This window comes from Scophthalmus maximus, chromosome 3 (genome assembly GCF_022379125.1).
Source record: "Scophthalmus maximus strain ysfricsl-2021 chromosome 3, ASM2237912v1, whole genome shotgun sequence".
In the NCBI taxonomy this organism is placed as follows: domain Eukaryota; kingdom Metazoa; phylum Chordata; class Actinopteri; order Pleuronectiformes; family Scophthalmidae; genus Scophthalmus; species Scophthalmus maximus.
This window is the reverse complement of record NC_061517.1, coordinates 18,265,267-18,285,660: the sequence shown is the minus strand read 5'-3', so window position 1 is coordinate 18,285,660 and position 20,394 is coordinate 18,265,267. Positions and strand designations below refer to the sequence as shown.

The 20,394-nt window shown below is 42.7% G+C and overlaps 3 protein-coding genes across 7 annotated transcripts in view; 2 read left to right on the top strand and 1 right to left on the bottom strand.

Moving 5' to 3' along the window:
- The first annotated feature begins 2,175 nt into the window (after window positions 1-2,175).
- Window positions 2,176-5,426, top strand: LOC118316496 (L-rhamnose-binding lectin SML). Its single transcript, XM_047330938.1, has 9 exons — window positions 2,176-2,304; window positions 2,658-2,690; window positions 2,790-2,849; window positions 3,304-3,439; window positions 4,303-4,412; window positions 4,510-4,554; window positions 4,677-4,809; window positions 5,130-5,233; window positions 5,353-5,426. The coding sequence occupies exons 1-9, from the start codon at window positions 2,274-2,276 to the stop codon at window positions 5,382-5,384; spliced, it is 684 nt and encodes a 227-aa protein (XP_047186894.1). The 5' UTR covers window positions 2,176-2,273; the 3' UTR covers window positions 5,385-5,426.
- A 513-nt stretch (window positions 5,427-5,939) lies between these two features.
- Window positions 5,940-10,389, bottom strand: lrrc47 (leucine rich repeat containing 47). The gene is made up of 7 exons (XM_035644986.2): window positions 9,790-10,389; window positions 8,698-9,159; window positions 8,473-8,589; window positions 8,177-8,292; window positions 7,425-7,527; window positions 7,180-7,269; window positions 5,940-6,620 (listed from the first exon to the last, which is right to left on the bottom strand). The coding sequence occupies exons 1-7, from the start codon at window positions 10,357-10,359 to the stop codon at window positions 6,396-6,398; spliced, it is 1,683 nt and encodes a 560-aa protein (XP_035500879.2). The 5' UTR covers window positions 10,360-10,389; the 3' UTR covers window positions 5,940-6,395.
- Window positions 10,390-10,797: 408 nt separating this feature from the next.
- Window positions 10,798-20,394, top strand: part of cep104 (centrosomal protein 104) — a 30,865-nt gene continuing 21,268 nt past the window's right edge. For 2 of the 5 annotated variants that reach the window (XM_035644983.2, XM_035644982.2), the window contains exons 1-7: window positions 10,804-11,113; window positions 12,232-12,358; window positions 12,471-12,644; window positions 12,878-13,016; window positions 14,156-14,218; window positions 17,021-17,097; window positions 17,932-18,100. In XM_035644983.2, coding sequence (XP_035500876.2) covers window positions 12,246-12,358; window positions 12,471-12,644; window positions 12,878-13,016; window positions 14,156-14,218; window positions 17,021-17,097; window positions 17,932-18,100 — 735 coding nt within the window. In that variant the 5' untranslated portion in view covers window positions 10,804-11,113; window positions 12,232-12,245. Of the gene's footprint in view, window positions 11,114-12,231; window positions 12,359-12,470; window positions 12,645-12,877; window positions 13,017-14,155; window positions 14,219-17,020; window positions 17,098-17,931; window positions 18,101-20,394 lie in introns of all 5 variants that reach the window. The other 3 variants (XR_004795263.2, XR_004795262.2, XM_035644981.2) reach the window with 3 other exon arrangements.

The window sequence follows — 20,394 nt, the reverse complement described above, 5'->3', positions numbered from 1 at the left end:
TCATTCTATACAAGCTCACTGGTGTTGCTGCATGTGCTACCTCTGAGTTACAGTATGTAAAGACCGTTCCTGAAGCTAGACTGACTCATTCACTCGAACCTAAACTCCAATACATGGAGTTTGTGACTCAAAACACCATCTGCTGGTGTGACACTGGCCCACCCTTCAGGAAGAGCCATCACTCAAGAAATTCCTTTTACCTATTTCTTAATTTGCATTCTCTTACCTAAAAAACAAAAGAAAAGAATGAAGTTAAAGATGGAAGAGATATATTGATCAAACCATGGGGAATGTATAGCAATACCAGTTTTTCAATTTCCAATTTTAGTTTTTCAATCATAGTTTCTTCTCGCAGTCGATGGCCATCAGGTCCAGTCTGCACAACAACACACAAAGATCATGGCACGCAGGATCTAGCATCATTAGTGTTACATATTGTCAGTATGAACAAGCCTTATGAAAGCAAAAGAAAAAAACTACAATTTGATTTCTCTGAGGGGCCTGACAGGTGGTAGCTAAGGGTGGGGAAGGTGGTTGATTTACATAAAATTAATTTAGCAGACGCTTTTGTCCAAAGAAACTTACAACAAGTGCATTCAACCATGACGATATTACCCAAAAGTGCAAGAATCAGTACATAAACATTTGTAAAATAGGCAAAAACAGCTTCAAGAAGCGCTCCTTATATATGATGTGGGGTAAGTTGCAGCTTGTGACAATTTGCTATTTTAGCCTGTATCCATCACCACTACACACACACACATTAAAATCAAATTGTGATTTTGTCAAATTTCAACTTTCTTGCCAAAGTGTTCCTTAGTACCTCGTAATGATTTTTCAGTGTGAAAATATATTGCCCATTTAGAATTTGTTAAAGGTGTTTGCTACTCTTCTTTGTCTGCATGACAGACTGACAGTGCTGTTTCTGTTTTAGTGATGGCAGATATCTATCTATCTATCTGTATGTGCTTGTGTGTGTGGAATGAGGATGTTTGCATGTGTGTGGAATGAGGATGTTTGAGTGCATTTCCATGTAAAGACGGATAACAAAGGAAAAGCGTAACTTGCTGGGCCACCACCGGTGTAAACAGAAGAACTGTAGTACACCTTGGCATGGATCCCACTAGTCTCTAGATAAGACCCCCCCCGAAGAGACAAGTAGAGAAAGAACCATGCCAGCAAAATGCCCCCACAGCACAACAGAGTCACCGGACCCCCTCATTGTAGGGGTCAAGTTGTCAGGGCCTGAACCGCTCTCTTTCCGTCTTTCCAATTTTTTCTTAATGCTTCGCATCACTTCACTGCCAACCGCACTCCAGTCCAGATCTTTTCTTCTTGCCATCTTGTGACAAAATCATGTTGATCAGGGCCCGCTAAGCATGTTCAAACTGCACATGCCACGGATCATGATGGGGTTGTTAATTGTACCACGCAGTCAACTTTACCAACCGACTGAATATTTCCACTGTGCGTCGCACTCAGATTCACATTTAGCTCCCATCTCTTCAAACTGGCCGAGACCATACACTTGTTGCTGAACCTGCAATTACAGGGTTCAGCTCCAACTTGAGCTTGAATAGGTCAAATCAAACAAAAAAAACATCGCACCAAAATAAAACCAATTCACTTTAAAGTGGAGAATAAATCAACCGAAAAAAGTGTTATCAAACACATGGCCGAGGAATTCCCCACTCGACTGGCTTCAGAACTTTCTAAGCAGCCCGGGTTAATTCCCCCTCCTGCGGTGACTGTCGGTGTTTGGAATTTGTTGATCTTCCAGGAAGTTGAGAGACAAAAAAAAAGGACAATAGGAACTTTAGGGTTTTCTGTGTCAGCTTCCTGGTACCCAGAGTGTGTTATTGGAAAACAAGGGCACACTTCGCAGTCTCAAAGACACTCCTGCTGGTCCTCTGAAATGCGAGACACTCGTGAATTCATGAGACTATATTTTTAAAATTGCAAACTGAGCCAATAAGAAATAGTCACACAACCACATGGACTGAAACGATGGTGGACACTCCTCGAGACAGGACTCTCCGGTCTGCCTACACCCCAAAGAGAAGCGGAACTCCTTCAAGGAAGAAGATGTGACAAAGGGGTGTTGTCATGCGGGAAAACACCTAAGTGAACCATGAACCATTGCAAAACAACGAGCCGGTTGCTTAAGGTGAGGCCTTTGTTCTGCAGGCCGGGCCGAGACACAATAAATACAGGTGCCAGTCCCAGGACACCATCAGTCCCACAGTTCACCGAAGACGGGATCCTCTGAGACCATGCTCCACTTCGGCCTCAGCGCCACACTGTGTGAGTACACAAGTGCCCTGACAACTAGGAAAACAATGATGTGGTTTTTTCTTCTGCTGTCTTGAGCAGGATGGGGACTGTTATCATATCTGATTGGAGTTTGGGGGTCTCTTCTTTTCTTCTGAAGGAACGGTCGCCACACACAAGACTGCCCTCAGTGTTTGTTTCACATACTTTCTGAAATATTCAACACTGAAAACCCCAAACTGTTGTATTCAGTATTCACTATTGTATTTTTATTTGTATTATTCAAACATGGAAACCTTTTCGATTTTAAGTAAGTTACTCTGTGACTCGTGCTGTGTGTTTTCGCTGGGACATTTTCACACTGATGTTTTTTTCTTTTCTTCCAGTGCTGGCGACAACGTGTTTGCTCCAGACAACAGGTAAACTGTGACTGTGGTATATGAGAATGCTTGAACTTATTTCCTCAATACAACATTTTCGCACTTCAATCTGAACTTTCATATTTTCTATTCTAATAGTTTCCACAGAGAGAGCTGTCACCTGCGACAACGGCAGCAATGTCCAACGCCTGGGCTGTGGTATGACCGAACTTTTCTAAATCTTTGTGACCGCAATGAATCGTGCACCAATTCTTGGAGACCTTAATAAAATTGCTCAGCCAGTGATGAGGCATTTAAAGATTTTGGATGGTACAAATAAACATTATTAGCCATTTGTATCTGCAAAGTTCCAGTGTCTATCACAAATGGCACTGACTCCAACTCCAATTTTTCTTTACACTTGAATGTATATGCCAACATAGTTTCAAACATAAGATCATCAAATTATAAATATAGGGGGCTTGGGTGTTTTGCATGTTTTTGAGCAACTATTTTTATGTTTATGGTAGAAATTAATATTTTTAAGAACAACAAAAGAGGTATGAATCAGCCGAGTCTGCGTACAATTAACAACACATTGATTTCTTTATGAAAACACTTTCCCTCTGGTCCTGTCTCTTTTTTTATTGATTCCCCCCTTGTGTGTGAGCAGATCCCGGAGTGATCCGTGTGCATGCAGCGCTGTACGGACGTACTGATAGCAAGATATGCAGCGAAGGCAGACCACAGGCCCAGCTCGCCAACACAAAGTGCTCTCAAAACAACACCGTGAATGTCATCAGGAACAGGTAGGCCTACTCCTCCTTACATCTACTACCACGCTGGAAAATGTGATGACTTGTTTATCCTTATTTACTTGTACATTATGAAGTTTAAACAATTTATATTAACGATCAAGTTCAGTTAATGATTAATTTTATTTGTTTTTGATGTTGATGTACCCGAACGACCTAATAGTATGACCAAGTGTTAAGTAGAAACTATAGGATTAGTGTATTGACTCTTAGTGCTGATAATAACAATGAATGCACAATTGAGACCTGATAATTCATTTTTAAGGTGTCTATCGTTGTGCCAATGTACCTGGCCTCCTTTTTTTGCTGCAGACATTCCTTGTCAAACTTGTAATTGCGTAGCAATGCAGCGGTCTGCCACGCTAATTGTCTCAGTACGTTTAGTAAAGGTATATAGTACTTTACTTTTGTGAAGCTCTTTGGAACTTGCTCTTTGAAAGGTGTCATATTAAATAATCTGCTAATGTGAATGCCTTGTTTTATTTGGGAGCATCCTCGCACGGACTGAGGTATTAGTAAAAGAGTAATTCTGACCCGTTGCGGGCTCATAAACTAAAACTCACCCACATTGAGTGAGTAGGATTCATCCTCTGGGGACTATGGACGTTTTTTTTCTCTCTCCATATGCCGTGGTTAAACCTCCTACTTATTGAGTTATCAATATTTCTCTGGGAACCAAGGTGTTTAGGGACTAGAATTGCAATCCCTAGAGACCTGATCAAAAATGTGCAGTGAACGTCTTGTACAGGTCTCAAAAGACAAAGACAAATCTTCTATGTCTCGAAATATGTGGTATCTGATCTGATTCACACCTTTTATGATCATGCGAGATCATGCTCTCACTGTCATTCCTAAAGGTGCGATGGCAAGCGGGCGTGCGAGATAAACACCAACATCGTCCGTTCCTCTGATCCCTGTCAAGGAATCTTCAAATATCTGGAGACCAACTACACTTGTACTCCAGCAAGTCAGTCACACGTCTGCGCAAAACCTACAGCGACTTCAACCCTCAAAGACGGTGTGATAATGCGTTTTTCTAATCATATCTGTGTTACTTTTGACAGTTCACTTCTTCACGTGTGAGGGGTCTCTGGCACATTTGTTCTGTGGTGAGATTAAATATTTTCCTTTTTTTGCATTTAGGGTGGATTAATATCAGACAAGCAGATTGACATTTTCAATGCACCTTTCATTCCCACTTTGCCGCTTTTGTCTTCTTTTTGTCTTTTAGATGAAGGGCAGGTCATATTTGTGTACGGAGCCCACTACGGACGCCGTGACCGAACGACCTGCTCCTATAAGCGGCCTGAGTCTCAGATTATAAATGTCGACTGCCCCCACCCCACCAGCAAAGTGGCTCAGAGGTACAGTTACTCAGTCTTTGCTGAATAGTGACACGAGAAAATGAAGACCTCAACACTTTTGTCATGGGTACACGACTGAATTTGAATTCATAAAAACGTTTCTCTTTTCACATTATGTACAAAACCACTTTCAAAGTAAGGGGCACAGTTCATTTCAGTGTGTATTACGCCAAGAAGAAACTGTAATCTGCAGAGTGTGTGTTTGGATATTTACCCTGCAATCATTTAGCAGATGAAAAGGCTTTTATTACAGATATTTTAAAACTAATCATCACCTCCATCACAAACCTGTGTTCACTCATGTTATGCCGCATCCACAGCTGTAATGGGAAAAACAGCTGCACCATCAGAGCAAGCAACTCGGTGTTTGGAGACCCCTGTGCTGGCACCTACAAGTACCTGGAGGTGGCATACGTGTGTGAATGTAAGTAGCTGTCTGTCTGAATATATATATCACTATGTGGTCGGGGGAAAAAAGATAGAGAGATGTTCACTGGTTTTAATTATCTGAACTCAATTGAATCTTTTTTTTTTCTATTGCAGATCCTGTTGGGAATTCACTGCCCCTTGTGTAGACATGCTTAAGTCTGATCACAATAAACATGCATTGAATGAAATACACGTGCCAGTTTGTGATTTTGTCCATTGGCTAGAGAAATGTAAAAAAAACAACCTAAAAGCAGCGTCCAGTTCCAGACACAAGGGACAGTTAGGCCCACGCAGGCTTTTGGGAACTCAAATTTCAAATCAATGTTAATTATCACCAACACTGCGTGAAGCCCTGGACAAGATACAATCAGAACAAGTCTTCCTTAAAGTGAGATGCAAAAAGGTAATGGTAAACATTTGTGGGCAGGTTGACCTGTCAGTCTATTGGACATTTTTCTTTTCAATTGTTAAACATAGAAAACTAGAATGGAACTCAGTAAAGTTTATACCAAGGCCCAAAATGAAGAGCCATACATTATGTCCTGAGAAATTGACTAAAAATACTCTCGCAATTCCTCGATCCACACCAAAAATCAAATGGATTCCATGTTCGGTGCCACGGCGAAGAAAATAATAACCTACAGAAACTCAAGTGGAACAGCAAACATTGTGTGTGGCGCATGAAACTACTGTACAATGTATGAAAACAAAAAGAGACGTTTATTCAGTCTTGTGTAGATGTCATTTGCTGCTGCTTAAAGGGAAAGTTCCAGTCGTTGATAAATATAAATACAAACTTTCCAGTGGCACAGATCAGTGAGCAGTCCGACTTAAAGCCAATGTCAGCTGAACAAAATGAATTTCACCGACGGACAAGTTGTCTTCAGTCCGTAAATAATACAAAAATACGAATATTTGGACATACAGTATGTCATGTGGGTCATGCTTTAAGGATGTGGCAAAATGACTTATTTAAGTATAATTCGATGGGGTTTGTAAAGCTGTGCAATCTTATATATTTAAATTCATCAACAGGTGACGCTTAAAGGACGCCGTTATGAAAATCCTACAGGATCAGATTTGTGTGTTGTAAATGCCCAAACATTAAATGACTTTGTGTAGCATATGAAAGTGTAAGCAGGTTATTCACGGCACGACTACCAAATGATGGTCAGATTGCTGATGTCTTTGGAGAAGTCGGTCTTGGACGGGTAGACGACCTTCAGGTTCCCGTCTTGGTCGACAGTTCGGACCTGCTGGACGATCAGCTCGCTGGAGATCTCGCTGCCGCCGGTCGCCGGTTCGGGGGGACCGTCTCCCTCCCCGTCTGACCCCGCCTCCTCGCGATGCTCCGCTGTGAACTTGTTCAACTCTGCCATTTTCTGGAGAGAAAAGGGAATTTGCCTTTAGATACCTGTTTGTAATTTTGTTGTTTCTTCCTTTTCCGCCTCAATGAGATATACTTCAAACATTTAATTTCTTTGTTTCTTGGATGCATTTCATTCACAAATATCTCCCAGATGAAAAAGTAAACACAGGGGGTCAAACAAATGCCAGTGGAGGAGGGAGGCAGTGGCGTTAAAAACCACAAAGCAACTAAAAGAATCTGCAAATGCTTTGCAAATGTGTACAGGCATTTGCAAATGTGTATTCATCATCATATTTTTTTGCCGCCGTTCCTGTAGAGGCTCAGATGAGTGCAAAAATGTCCTCTTGTTTAAACAAAAGGTATCTTTACCTTCACGCACACACTAAACTTTCCACAAGCTTTCCTCTGGCGCCACCCTCTGTTGACTTGTGTGATAAAATATCCGACAATCAAATTTCACTTCCACGCTATGCACTGTTACTGTCAAAAGGTGGAGCCTGAGCCTCCCTTGGTCCAAGTTGTAACAAACCAAAATGAGCATGATTATTCTAATGACAGAAGGAGACGCTTACCACAATCAGAGCGTCCATAATGTCTTTACAGGTCTGCAGGCTGGTTGCACTCGTCACCTCCAAAAACAACTCTCTGGTCGTCTTCTTGATCTGTGACGCACAGTCAACTGATCGTGTTAATATTCCTCTTACATCACGACAAGACACTGACACAGGCTGGAGGTCACAGTTAAAAACTGTGTGGCACATCAAACAAGCCGACATAAGTCAGACGTGTTATTGACTTATATACTTGACATACACACCTTGGTGTTCTCACTGTTGGTAATAGGCGGGAATGAGATCACATGCCCTTCCGCATCGACTAGGCAGGGATAGAACGCTTTTCCTTGTAAAAGCTGCAGGTATCTGTAAAAAAAATAGACGCAAAAAATAGAATGCATAAGACGTAATATTCTTGAGATGATCGACTTGAAAAATGATGAAAGATTCAGCTCTGACAGGGTTGTAAGCTGTCACGCACAGTCAGGATTTGTTTTGTGTATGTAGTTTTGAAGCAGGCTGCTACCGTCTGAATGAACCACAGACTGAGAAAAGATGATTTTATAAGTCAGTCACGTCATTAATTATAAGCAGCCATTTCTATACCACTGACACAGATAAATATTGTTTCTAAATCTCAATTTTTCCTGCTTTTCTTTTTAAGCACACACTGATCAGATATACCTGTAGAATAAATGTGGGATCAATAAGCTCATGATTCCTTTGGGTTAATACCTCCTACTGCTTATGACACACTGAGGTGGAACTGAATCAAGACTAAAACTGGGGTCCAGCATACTTATGAATAAAATAAATATAGTGAGCAAGTTACACAGGTGCCTCATGCATCGCCGTAAAGTTTTATTCTGAAAATCAGCTAATGTGTCTTCAACACAAAGGGATTTCACTAAGTATCCTCCCTTGACTCCAGGCTGCAGTTCACCGTTAACCTTTTTGACCCTGATAAGAGGCAAAAGGCTCCGTACAGCAGAGTTACACCGTACGTCGTACTCACTTGTGGAGGCCAGTAACGTTCTGCCTTTTCTTCTGCTTCCTCAGGTCCTCCGCCTCCAGGTGGAGGAGTCGGATCAGCTCGACTGCCGTCATCTCCTTCCGGCCCAGCGCAACAATCTAACCGAAATGAAATGTTGTTGTTTTTTGAAACAGGGTTAGGGTTGGGGAGAAACCAGAGGACTTTTCTGACTGTCAATAAAATTCTTTGTTGGTTTGATCGCAGCAAAAAGAGAGACTTTTACTGCCTGGCAGGAATCAAAACTACATATAATACTGAAGAGAATGGAGCAATCATACCTTGAGCTGGGTCGGCGGTTTGACGTCGTATGTCAGTGGACCCTTGAGAAGCTGCACGTCATGAGTCGCAATGGTCGCGGTGGTCCTTTTGCCACACAGGTCATCGTGGAGCTTTGTCTAGAAAAAAACAGCAGGGGACTCTTTCTGGTAAGCACACTGCCCACGTGGATTATTATTACTTTACACTTAACACAGTCTGACGTAATGCCACGGTTTCCACCTTACCTGAGCCACGAGGAACCGTTTGAGAGAGTTGCCAGGCTTGAGGTTCATGCCCCGGACCACGCAGCACACCAAGTACGGCCGGACGTCCTTGACCTCGGCGGTCACTTTGACCTCGAGCGCCGCGGACGCGTCCGAAACGTGGAGGACCCTCAGCACCATCTTGTTCAGCTCCTCCACCTCGTCCGGCTCCTCCGCCCCCTTGTCCTTCTTCTTCCTCTGCTGCTGCCGTTTCCTCTTGTCGGCGTTGCGTCCGCCGTCCGCGTCGCCCCCGTCCTCTCCCTGTCGCCCTTTCCCCTTTCCCCTGAGGTACTCGAGGATGGACTTGGTCTGGCAGCCGTTGACCATCTTCTCGAGGCGTTTGTCGCTCAGCTTGTTGCCCTTGAAGTTGATCTCCTTCAGCTTGGGGCAGTCGCTCAGCTCGGACGGGATCTCGCTCAGCTTGTTTTGAGAAAGATCCAGAACCTGGGGTGGAGGAGGACAAGACAAGTTTAGCACCTTTGTGAGATTTAATTTATGAGGGAAAAATTAGTGGAAGATTTTTTTTCTTTTACCCCTTTTGCATTTCAAGCAAAAAGTAGATATGTCGAGAAAAAAAAGTGGAAATGTAGAGAATGCAGGCAACGCCTCTGGTTCATCAAACATATGCATGCTCAATATGTTAGCAGTTTCATGTATTCCTTAACTTTAATCTTGACATTTCAAGTTCATTTTCATTTTTAAGCCTGGCCCCTAATACTCTTCCGTATTAATGTGTAGTCACAACAACAACAACAACAACAACAACAACAACTACAGACCAGACTGTACTGCATTTTAAACTGGCCCAGACACATTACTCGCCAAACTCCGTTCAAAGATCTGACAGTTTAGCGACACATCGCATTTTAACAGAACGTTAACCTTCGCCAGCTAAAATGAAACCTATTCACCACGACGGGGGACGGTTGCTCTTAAATTCGGCGTGAGTTTTAATCCAGCCAGGACAAAGGAAGTCTATGCTTCCTCTGATAACATAGTCGCACTTTTCGATTCAAGCTACATCTGTGTCGTTCATAGCCTGTCCGAGGGTCTGTGGGCGAGGTTCGGCCAAACCTTCAGGGCGGCGAGCTTGTGGACGTCCCCGCTCAGCTCCCGGATGCAGTTGTCGGAGGCCACCAGGCTGCTGAGCAGATCCAGCCGCTCGGAGTAGAAGTCCGCGGGGAAGCCGGTGATGCGGTTCTTGGAGACGTTGATGGTGGACAGCTTGGTGCACTGGCCCAGCCCCTCGGGCAGCGCCTCCAGCCGGTTGCAGCTCACGTTCAGCGTGTTCAGCTCCCTCAGCTGGACGAGGCCGTCCGGCAGAACCGTCAGGTCGTTGACCGACAGGTCCAGGACCCTCAGGGACCGGAGGTCGCCGATGGCACTCGGGACGGAGGCCAGTTTGTTCCTGCACAGGATGAGGCTCTGGAGGGTGGTCAGGCGCCGGATGTCCTCGTGGATCTCTGTCAAACTCGGGCACTGGCTGACCTCCAGGTAATTCAGCAGCGTGAGGGAGAAGATGGACGAGACGAGCCCCCCGTGGGAGGACACCCTCTTGTCGACGCCGGGACCCTGTAGGACCAGCTCACGCCTCTTCTCGGCCGCAGCTTTCTCTACTTCTGGCCAGTTCTCCATGTCATCCATGCTGCCTCACTCACACCAGTCGTCGTGACGACAACGAGCAACTTGACTTCCGCTTTCCGTTTTCAAAATAAAGAGTCACTCCTTCGCCTACGCGGATTTCTCAAAAATATTTATTATGAAAAACGTGACTCCACAACTTTGAAATATGACTATTAATTACCCAGAGAAAACTTCAGCTATAGCATTGTGGACTCTTATTGTAAAGCCCTGTGTAACTATAGTTTGAGCCTGTTATCATATATCATAATATAGACTAATCCATATTCTATATCTTTGTGTTAAAAGTGATTATATTATTACTGGATTTCGAGAGAAATTATTGATATGGATATGAAACAGTAAACTTAAGAGTTTTCAAAACACCGCTGAACGTTGTTGTTTTATTTTGGAGACCAGCTTTCACTTCCTGTGCGGTTGTCACTTGATTCGTTTGGGTCTGCTTGATCCGGAAGTTGTGAAAAACGTATTACACGCGGTATTATTAGCAAATCTATGATTACACGTCGTATTTTTATGTTTATCGACATTGTCACTGTTGTACGGTGTACTTAAGATACGCAGGGAACCAGAGATTAGTCGCGGCTGCGAGCAAATAACCGCTCATGTCGAAAACTGCCTTAAAGACTACACCGACCACAGGCCATTGCGACATGCGGACATTCCCCTACTGCGCATGCGCGCGGTGGTTGTTGTCAGCGGTGGTTATGGAGATGAAATGGCAATGCGAGCTGACAGCTCCACGGTGGTGTTCGCGGTAAGATATCTTCGAAATGCCGCACGGGGAGGCTTCTGTTTTGTCCAAACCTTTTACAGACTGACTACGTGACAGTAAACATTGCATTTAATTGGTTTTATGTCGCCTCAGGGTGATTTCGGAGCGCGGCGACTGTAGGACGAGCTGCGTTCGGCAGATAGAGCAGTTAAACAGTTAGCTAATGCCCCACGCCCAACATGCTCATTTCAGCAAGGAGGGAAAAACAAATAAATCTCTGCTCCATCAAAGGGGCTCGTGTGTCACCTGAAGAAGAAAGTCAACTGGCCGGTTCAATACTTTCTGTTCGATGTGCCTGCCATTCGGCAAACACCCAGTTAGACACACATGACGACTCACGTGCACTGCTGGCGAACTGAAGTTTGTTGAAAAATGTTCATGTCGTTGTTTTTTTTAATCGAATGAATGGGTGGAGGAAAAGCTCCTGTGTTATTTTCCTTTAAAAACGAGTCGCTAGCTATTTTTGGTGTCTACTGTGTTGCTAAATATTCCATATTGCCTTTACTTGTAAGTGGTGTAGATGGGTCCAGGGACGTGGTTTTGCCACAGTGCCTGAGTTTTGGTTACTGATACAGATTTTTTCATGACTTCACTATGAGAAACACACGCATCTGTTTCTACAAGACGGCTCAATCTGCAGACATTCGTTAAAACGAGGACTTTCTTTGCACCGGAAAAATAGTAGAATGGCATCTCAGCATCCATCCTTGTGGCTGATTGACTTTCTTTGCCTGTTCAGATATTACATATCAGATCTAAAAATAATAAAATGTATTGTTTGTAGGGGTGGACCGCTTCTGATACAGATCATTACTAATCCAAGAGGCAGATAACCGATATTTGAAACTGACTTTTGGCTGCAGTAGACACACACTCTTAACACAAAACCTTTTTGAAATGCCTTAAAGCACATGTTCATTTCACAGAACCTTTCAACCTGACCTCAACACAAAAAGTGCAGGGAACTATCAGCAGCATGATTATGAAGTTGAACAAATGAACAAACAAATAAAATAGTTCCCTGAAGTTTTATTAAGTGAAATAAAAAATAGTGTATATATATAAACATCCAGTGTCTCTGTTTGTTTGTGTTCCATCAGTGTCTATTAGAGGGATGCCCAGGAAGATAGGTTTCGTTGTGGTCAACTCTTCAAGTCACGAGGACAACTTCACTGCCAAGGAGCTGATGGTCCATGCACCCGCAGCCAATGGCTGGAGATCCAGCAGGTACACAAACACAGTGCTTTACTTTCAAAAGTAAATGGTAATAGTAATAATAATAAAGTGTCCCTTTGCCCATTCAAAAACCTCCACGTTGTGCGAATCAAACGTTCTGCAGGCTGTGCTCGTACCCTCAACACGTCACCCTCCAGCTGGTGGAGAGAAGTAGGGTGAGGAAGCTGCAGCTGCTCGCCCACCAGTACCTGATCCCAGCCAAGGTGGAGTTCCACATTGGAGACACCCTGCCTGAAGCCAGCACTGCCGGGTTCCCAGGGCAGCTTCGTAGACTCGGGTACGGACTGCAGACCGGGCCCAGCTCAGTTTTTAACTAAAAAATGCCAAGTTACTACTAGATGGTTTAGGGGGATTGGGATGTTAAAGCATAAACAAACATTTTAGTTCAACTAATTAAATGACCTGTGTGGTCTGCGGTCCACCTGCTGCTGAAGACTTAACATGCATGAAAATGTAGCAATGCTTTTTCGTTGTATATGAACTGAAAGCAACACTGCACTCTCACCACAGGTACGTGTCTCTGTCAGACAACGAGAAGACAGGCTTCAAAGCTCGCGAGCTGAAGTCGGTCCACGTAGACGCCGTCGGAACGTACCTGAGAATAACCTTTCATACAAACCATGTCAACGGTTACAACCACCACAATCAGGTACTCTGTCAACCAATGCACCTACAGCACCAGTTCACCCCCTACAACTAAAGGCTGAACTTCAGTGACGTTTTTCTGTTCTGATTGTGGGTCGTATAAAGTATTTCATGTGTTTTGGCGTTGCCTGCCAGAACTTATTTGGTTGTAATAATAGATAGAATCAGAAAGATTCCTCCATTTCTAGTTAGATATGCTGTGGTGCTATGAGATATTTTATAAAATACCCGCTGACAGTTTGTGTTCTGTTGGTAGTGTAATGTAATGTCTTCACATGTCAAACTGTGTCGCTTTCTTTGCAGCGTCGTGTATTTAATGGGCGCTTTATCAGACGCTCCTTAGAATTAGTTTCCTTACAACATTTAGCCAAATTTACCTTCAACTTCATAAGTTTCAATCGCATTTCCAATAGTGCTAACATTATAAGTCAAATACTAATTCCATAGATTATCGGTGCAGCTTTATACAGCATTTCCCCTTTTCTCCATTTTATATTCCTTGTAAACTGAATACCGTTGCTCTTTGTTTTACTGTGTTAGTTGTTTTTTAGAGACTAAACTTTAAATCAAAAGAATAAAAAATTTGTAATTGCAGGATCATAATCAATATTTTTTTTCACTGTAATCAAATTCCATGAAAGACCAAAACCAACAATATATTAAATGGGTACTGAGTGTTGGTTTTAAGAATTGATTACGCGAACTTGAGTGAAAAAGTGCCTTTGTCGGGGACTATTTTCAACTGCAGATCAATGCACGTTTGGTTCTTTAGTCTGTAACAGGACAGTTTTGTTGAAATTACTCAAATTAAACTACAGTATCCATGATCGCTGTAGTGAGTGAACATTGCAACAGTGTGTTTCAGGAAAGGGTTTTCATAGCAGGTCTATTGCGATAATAGTAACTTCAGGCTCTGACCACTTAGAAAACACGTGTTACTTGGATCAATTCATTGACGGTTTTCAGACTTACATACAACTTCAATGTCAGGATTTTTTTTTTTTAAATAAGAAAAATGTAGATCCATTCTTAGTGAAATCGCTCCGTGGCGAACCGCCCAGTACTAACCCATTCTTCACACGCATCGACTTTTGATTTTGTTTACCGTTCAGCCACCTCACCGACATCTGTTTATTATTTCAGGTTGCTTTGGTTGCCATTAATGTCCTGGGAGATTCTTGGGATGGCAATGCTTTTAACACAACTGTAAGTGAGCAAACACTCTCCTCTTCTTCACCTGTCACCCACCACTGAATGCACATCTGCACAGTGTCAGTAGGTGGCGCTGTTGCATCGCTATTATTGCAAAACATTTCTCTGTCATAGGTCAGAGACTGCTCCACTGAGGATTTATCATTCTTTTACTGACACCAGAGTCACTCTCACAGTTTTTTCACATATTCTCTATCATTCTGTTATTCTTTATAAAAACTTTGGCATCTGTTTTTTTTCTGCTCTAAAATGATTCGCTCTGTGTATTTTTGGTTTCAATACAAATATCAATACTGCTGGTTATCATCAAATCATAAAAATTCTTACCTAAATTTCTTATCAGTTTAATGTGAATTCATTAGAATAGCTGCAAATAATGTGAAACTTAAAAATTTGTAAGGGAGTTGTTCATCCAGTGAAGATTACGACTGAGAGGAGGTATCTGATAAGGCCTCATTGTTTAGATGTCTTTGGAGACACAGATACAATAGAGGTATCAACATCCATACTGTATATGAACACATGTTTACCTGAATGGTGTGTGTGTGTGTGTGTGTGTGTGTGTGTGTGTGTGTGTGTGTGTGTGTGTGTGTGTGTGTGTGTGTGTGTGTGTGTGTGTGTGTGTGTGTGTGTGTGTGTGTGTGTGTGTGTGTGTGTGTGTGTGTGTGTGTGTGTGACACAGAGAGAGTAGGTGTGTTTGTGTATATGTGTCAGGAATGTAGTAATGAGACACAAAGGGAGAGCAGTATGTAATCACACAGGAGGCCTTTAGTTAGCCAGCGTAATCAGATAGTCCTGCAGATGGACAGCTCCTGGAGGAGAGAGAGAGCACCTTAAAACACAAACACACACACACACACACACACACACACACACACACACACACACACACGTACACACACACACACACACACACACACACGCACGCACAAACAGAGATACGGGAAGACAGGGACACACACTTGCACAGATTCCTTTGAACAAGCTGTGCATTGTTGCCCCACTAATCCGAGTCTGAGCACCACCACCACCAGTGATCTTGCTTGGACGTTTGGCTAGACCTCTTATATCTGCTCCAGGGATGGAAGTTGTGTTCATCCAGGGGAGGGACACTGTTGTGTGGATACAGAGAAAAGGGATAGCACTTAATAAGTTTCTTCCTCAATTGGTTACTTTACCCAAATTATGAAAAAAAGGAGAGAAAATGTTCCATGTCCATATCCACTTACCTCTAGGGGTCTTTCTGGCCATCAGATACTTTTGGTTGAATTTGTCCAGGTTTTTAGATATCTGCCTGTTAGACTCCTCCCGCATCAAAGCAGCAAAGCAGGAAACTTTTTAGCCGTCACAAAGATGCCACAGCCATCTTCAAGGCCTCCATAAACCCTCCATCAAACTGTAAATCAGATCTGTGGGGGTCAAAACTCCACGTGTTAACGTGTTACTGCTCTAACATGGCATCGTAATAAGCTTTTGTCACAGCAGATGGTTTGACTTGACGTAGTTGGGAAAAAAGCACAAGTGCCAATAATAACATACACAAGGGCTCAGTTCTGTTCAAGTGTCCGTGTACTTCTGGACAGTGGCGGTGGTGAAACAGAAAAACACATCAGCCAAATGGAATTCAGCCATAACTGATTTTATTATTTACGCCAGTGCTTTTTTGCCTGTCGCATTTCAAAAACTTCTTCCAGGAGAAAGGCCCGAACCTTACTGTCGAAATAGTTTAAACCAATTAAATCTCTCCGTTTTTTGTCTCACGCTCACTCTCCGTCTGTCATTTAAGAAGTGATTAATTAATTATTTCATCGACAGGATGATCTTAAGCCTATGAACGAGGGAGCTATCAATCCCATCTTTTTATGTTTCCTTCATAGAAACGTGTCTGCAAGAGTGACACTATTCACACATATAAAACATATTTGCTGGCATTTAAGTTCTCCTTCGCTATGGCGAATTTCCATCAGTTTGATTCTGGAGTGGGACCACGATTGAGATCCTTGTAGATCTGAATTAAAGAAAAAAAAAATAGGTTTGGAATGTAGACTATTTGAAAAGTAAAGACGGAAGAACAGTTAATGATACAAATGTAAATATTCTGTGTGCGAAAGACCTGCGGGAGGTGACGCAACGCATGACCGCGTCCCCGTCGGTCTCTGTGGCGGCCCACTCTGCGTGTGCCCTTCAGTTGGAGTGCGTGGTACAGGAATGAACTCAGTGGCCAATCACGACCAAGTTAATACTAGTTGACTATTTCTAGACTAATGTAAAACAGTAGAAAAGCAGTGTAATCAACATGTACAGTAATCATCTCGCACGAACCAACCTGAACCCCACCCCCTCCCTTCAGTCAGACATTTTTGGGGGGTTTGTATAAACCAGATTTTTGCCATTTCTCTCGTTCTCTCTCTCTCTCTCTCTCTCTCTCTCTATATATATATATATATATATATATATATATATATATATATATGATAACTACATCCTGTATGATAAGATAAGCATACAGTATTGCTCTCGTCCCTACTTATTAAGTGTTAGTAGAGTTTGAGTGAGTGGGTGTACTTGCCTTCCTGCCCTTATAAAGTCATTTTGGATGACTCACCTCACTTTTGGAGGATCAGCCAAAAGGACCAGGACTGTGTCATGGTTGGTTTAGGACGAAGGTGACAGCCAGAGTTGAGGGTAACCTAAAACGATTGAGATTAGATAGCAGCGGACAGGTCCGTCTGAGCGCGGTGATGCAAGAGTGTATGTGCACGTGTGTGAGTAATTTGTCCATCTGTTTACCCCCAGCCAAGCCGAGAGCAGCTGATCGAACACTACCTCAATAGCACTCAGCTGGAAGCCGCCTTGGACACAACCTTCATGGGGTGAGGCCAGGCCGTTGAACCCTGGTTTCTTTGTCTTGTGACAATAACATTGTTCAACAAGGCCATTTAGTCTGGAAGCCAACCGAGGCATCCAAGGTCATTCGCATTTGAAGACAATGCAGGTGGCGTGGCCGGTGCAAAGAGGAAAACACATTTCGAAATAAATGTTTTTTTCTTTAATATATCAACCCCCCCATGGGACATTTCACCTCGGGGTCTCCCTCCCCCGGGGGGCGTCCGTCCATGTTTTTCTCCTTTGATCAGGAATTGCACAACATAATGAAAGATTTGTTTGAGGCTGGCATTGTCTCTAGGGCTGCAACTAATGGTTATTTTTCATAATCGATTAATCTTTCGATTATTTTCTCGTTTAATGAATTAGTTGTTTGGTCCATAACATGTCATTAAATGGTGAAAAATGTTGATCGTTTTTCCCCAAACCCCACGATGATGGTTTATTTTTCACACACCGAAGGTATTTATCTCTTTATCATAGAGGAGCCAAGAAACCAGAAAATATTCACATTTAAAAGCCTGAAATCATAGAATATTTGACCTTTTTCTCCATAAAAACTACTTGTACCCATCATTTGATTATCAAAATAATTGGCGATTCATTAAGTAATCGATGACTAAGTGATTAATCAATTAACTGTTGCAGCTCTAATTGTCTCCAATGAATTTTGACACTAAGTCAGCTCCTCCGTTTCTATATTCAACATGTTTCACAAGTGTAATAAACTCTGACAGAACAGTGTCCTTGTGTAGACGGAAACGCTGTAATATTCCAGCTGATTTAATGTTTGCTATCATCGTGTCCCGTCTTGCACCCAGATCATGTGAGTCCTTCTCCCCCTTCGATGACCTCGCCTTCGAAATGTACCAGGACCCCGAGGTCGCTCACATCATCCGCCTCATGGACCAACAGAAGCAGGACATGGTCCAGCAGGAGAAATACGAGCAGGCCAAGAATCTGAAGCAAGCCATCGCTGACCTGCAAAAGGTATTGTTGCGGCCAGACGACGCCGACACCCAATATTTGCTCACATGGCTGAGCAAAAATAACCCACAAACACAAGGATGTGTCCTCCCTTGAGGGCATTTTTCACGTCTTTGTGAATCACTAAAGTACTTTAGATTTATGTTTTTGAATGAATTACACCAAACAAATATACTGCCTGTCATATCAAAGAGGTTTGTTACGTGGATTTTTGAACATTTGACAGAGCCATGTTAGCTGTTCGCCTGTTTTGGGTGAACAAATGGGTGGACAGAGAGAGCAGCTTAAAACACAAAATACACACACACACAAACACACACACATACACACACACACACACACTATTATGTTTAATTATTTGAGGTACTTTTCTTGGAAAAAGGCGAGGTAATAAGTAAGAAATCGCAGGATAATACTAGGATATTCCCGCCATTCAACCTCGTTCCGGACTCTGGACTCATATTGCCATGACTGTAAACAAAGAATTTACATTTAAATGCATAAAAATCATGATTAAAAAAAAGAAGCATTAAAAGCAATGTATATGTAGGTTTTTCTACATATGCTGGGACTTCAGGTTTTTTTTTTTTTTGATTGTCCTATCACTGTTGCCAACAGTCATGGACCCCTTAGTCAGTCATCGTTAGTCTTTTTTTTTTTCTACTTTTACAATACATTTAATTTAGAGAAATGTATTTTAAAATTGGAGAAACGGCAGTTTTAAATTAGATTTTTATCCGCATGCACATTCAACAATCGCTATAAAAGCTGTGAGAAATGTTTAATTGTGGTAAGGAAATAATTCAGGTCCTGATATCGTCATCCTGCCCCTGCTGCCGGTAATTATTTCCTGTTATGCGAATCTCAATTTGTTCAGCTTGTATCCTTTTTTTTCCATTTCTAAAGCCACTGTTTGTAACAGTAGTTGTTAAACATTGTCCACATTCCCGTCACTGACCCTCTTTGTATACAGTGTTACCACGGTGACCATGAATTCTTAATAAGCCCGACAGCTGATGGTCCTCGGGTAGTGTCTCTCCCACGCCCAACCACGGGCCTTTCTGTAACCAGATAACACACACACACACACACACACACACACACACACACACACACACACACACACACACACACACACACACACACACACACACACACACACACACACACACACACACACACACACACACACACACACACACACACACACACACACACACACACACACACACACACACTCACTCACACACACACACAAACACACACAAACACACACCGGCACCCTGTTAGCATGGCATGGGAGCCTTGTGGACAAAGCAGTTGTCAAGGTGGTCATCCTGAAAATCCCTTGTCATCGGCGCCTCAGGATGTCAGGGGAGGGGTTTGTGGTGATACATGATTCCTGTAAACACACAACAGAGAGAGACGGGACAGACGGCCAGGTATTGGCCGGCTGTAGTTCTTCCACCATACACATTCCTATTTTTCTGAGCATGAAGGAAGCATTCAGATTCATAAAGAGGTCCATGCTGGAAATCCAGCTGCGGTGTACATTGCACCAACCATTTTGTCCAAAAGAAGCAGAATCACAAGGCGTTGTAATGAGCCTGTGTCGCTTGGCACTTGGTTAGCAACTCAATTCAGCTAAATGGAATTTCCTCACAAAAAATTACAAGTTTGACTTACTGGAAGTTGTTGTCAAATTTCCACCCTGCTCAGTGATTCACCTTGTGGCACACTCACTGTTATTTCTCTCCAGGGATATATAATTGTGTGCGGCAGAAAAGCCCAAATTGCCAAAAATCCAGCTCCATGTTAAGTCTGGTTTATTTCAACTTTGTTCAACTTTGTTTTTTAGTTTTGGCCATTGTTGCATTGCTTAAGATAAGATTGTGATCACCAAAGTCATGGCTGAGATTGGGGAACACAGTGACAAGCCAAAGCTGAAAAAGTATCCAGACGATCAGGTTGTAAACTGACTAATTATCCTGGCATCTTTATTTTGAAGTTAAAAAAAATATGAAAGTGAGCGCATCTGAAATGTTGGTGCTAATTTCTCATTGCATAGCAAGACGGTACACTATACACAGTATGGTAGGTCAAAATATGACAAGGGTGACAGCCTGTAATATGTGATGACTTTTGATATCTTTACACAAGTCTGGGTGATAGATTTATACCTCTGGTTTCTCTCTAGAAAAGATTGACTAACCTAAGGGTTTGTTTACAGCTTTTCTAACTGTTTCACTGCCTATGCCTCTTGCCCCATACAGTATGAACTGTTAGCTGATATTGCT

What these genes read in the sequence shown, in the direction of transcription:
- LOC118316496 (XM_047330938.1), top strand. Translation starts at nt 2,274, where the DNA reads ATGCTCCACTTCGGCCTCAGCGCCACACTGT. An exon ending in CGGCCTCAGCGCCACACTGT is followed by an intron (nt 2,305 to 2,657) that starts GTGAGTACACAA and finishes CTTTTCTTCCAG; the next exon opens with TGCTGGCGACAACGTGTTTG. An exon ending in TCTGGCACATTTGTTCTGTG is followed by an intron (nt 4,555 to 4,676) that starts GTGAGATTAAAT and finishes TTTGTCTTTTAG; the next exon opens with ATGAAGGGCAGGTCATATTT.
- lrrc47 (XM_035644986.2), bottom strand. Translation starts at nt 10,359, where the DNA reads ATGGATGACATGGAGAACTGGCCAGAAGTAGAGAAAGCTGCGGCCGAG. An exon ending in ACAAGCTCGCCGCCCTGAAG is followed by an intron (nt 9,160 to 9,789) that starts GTTTGGCCGAAC and finishes CCTCCACCCCAG; the next exon opens with GTTCTGGATCTTTCTCAAAA. An exon ending in AACGTTACTGGCCTCCACAA is followed by an intron (nt 7,528 to 8,176) that starts GTGAGTACGACG and finishes TTTTTTTTACAG; the next exon opens with ATACCTGCAGCTTTTACAAG.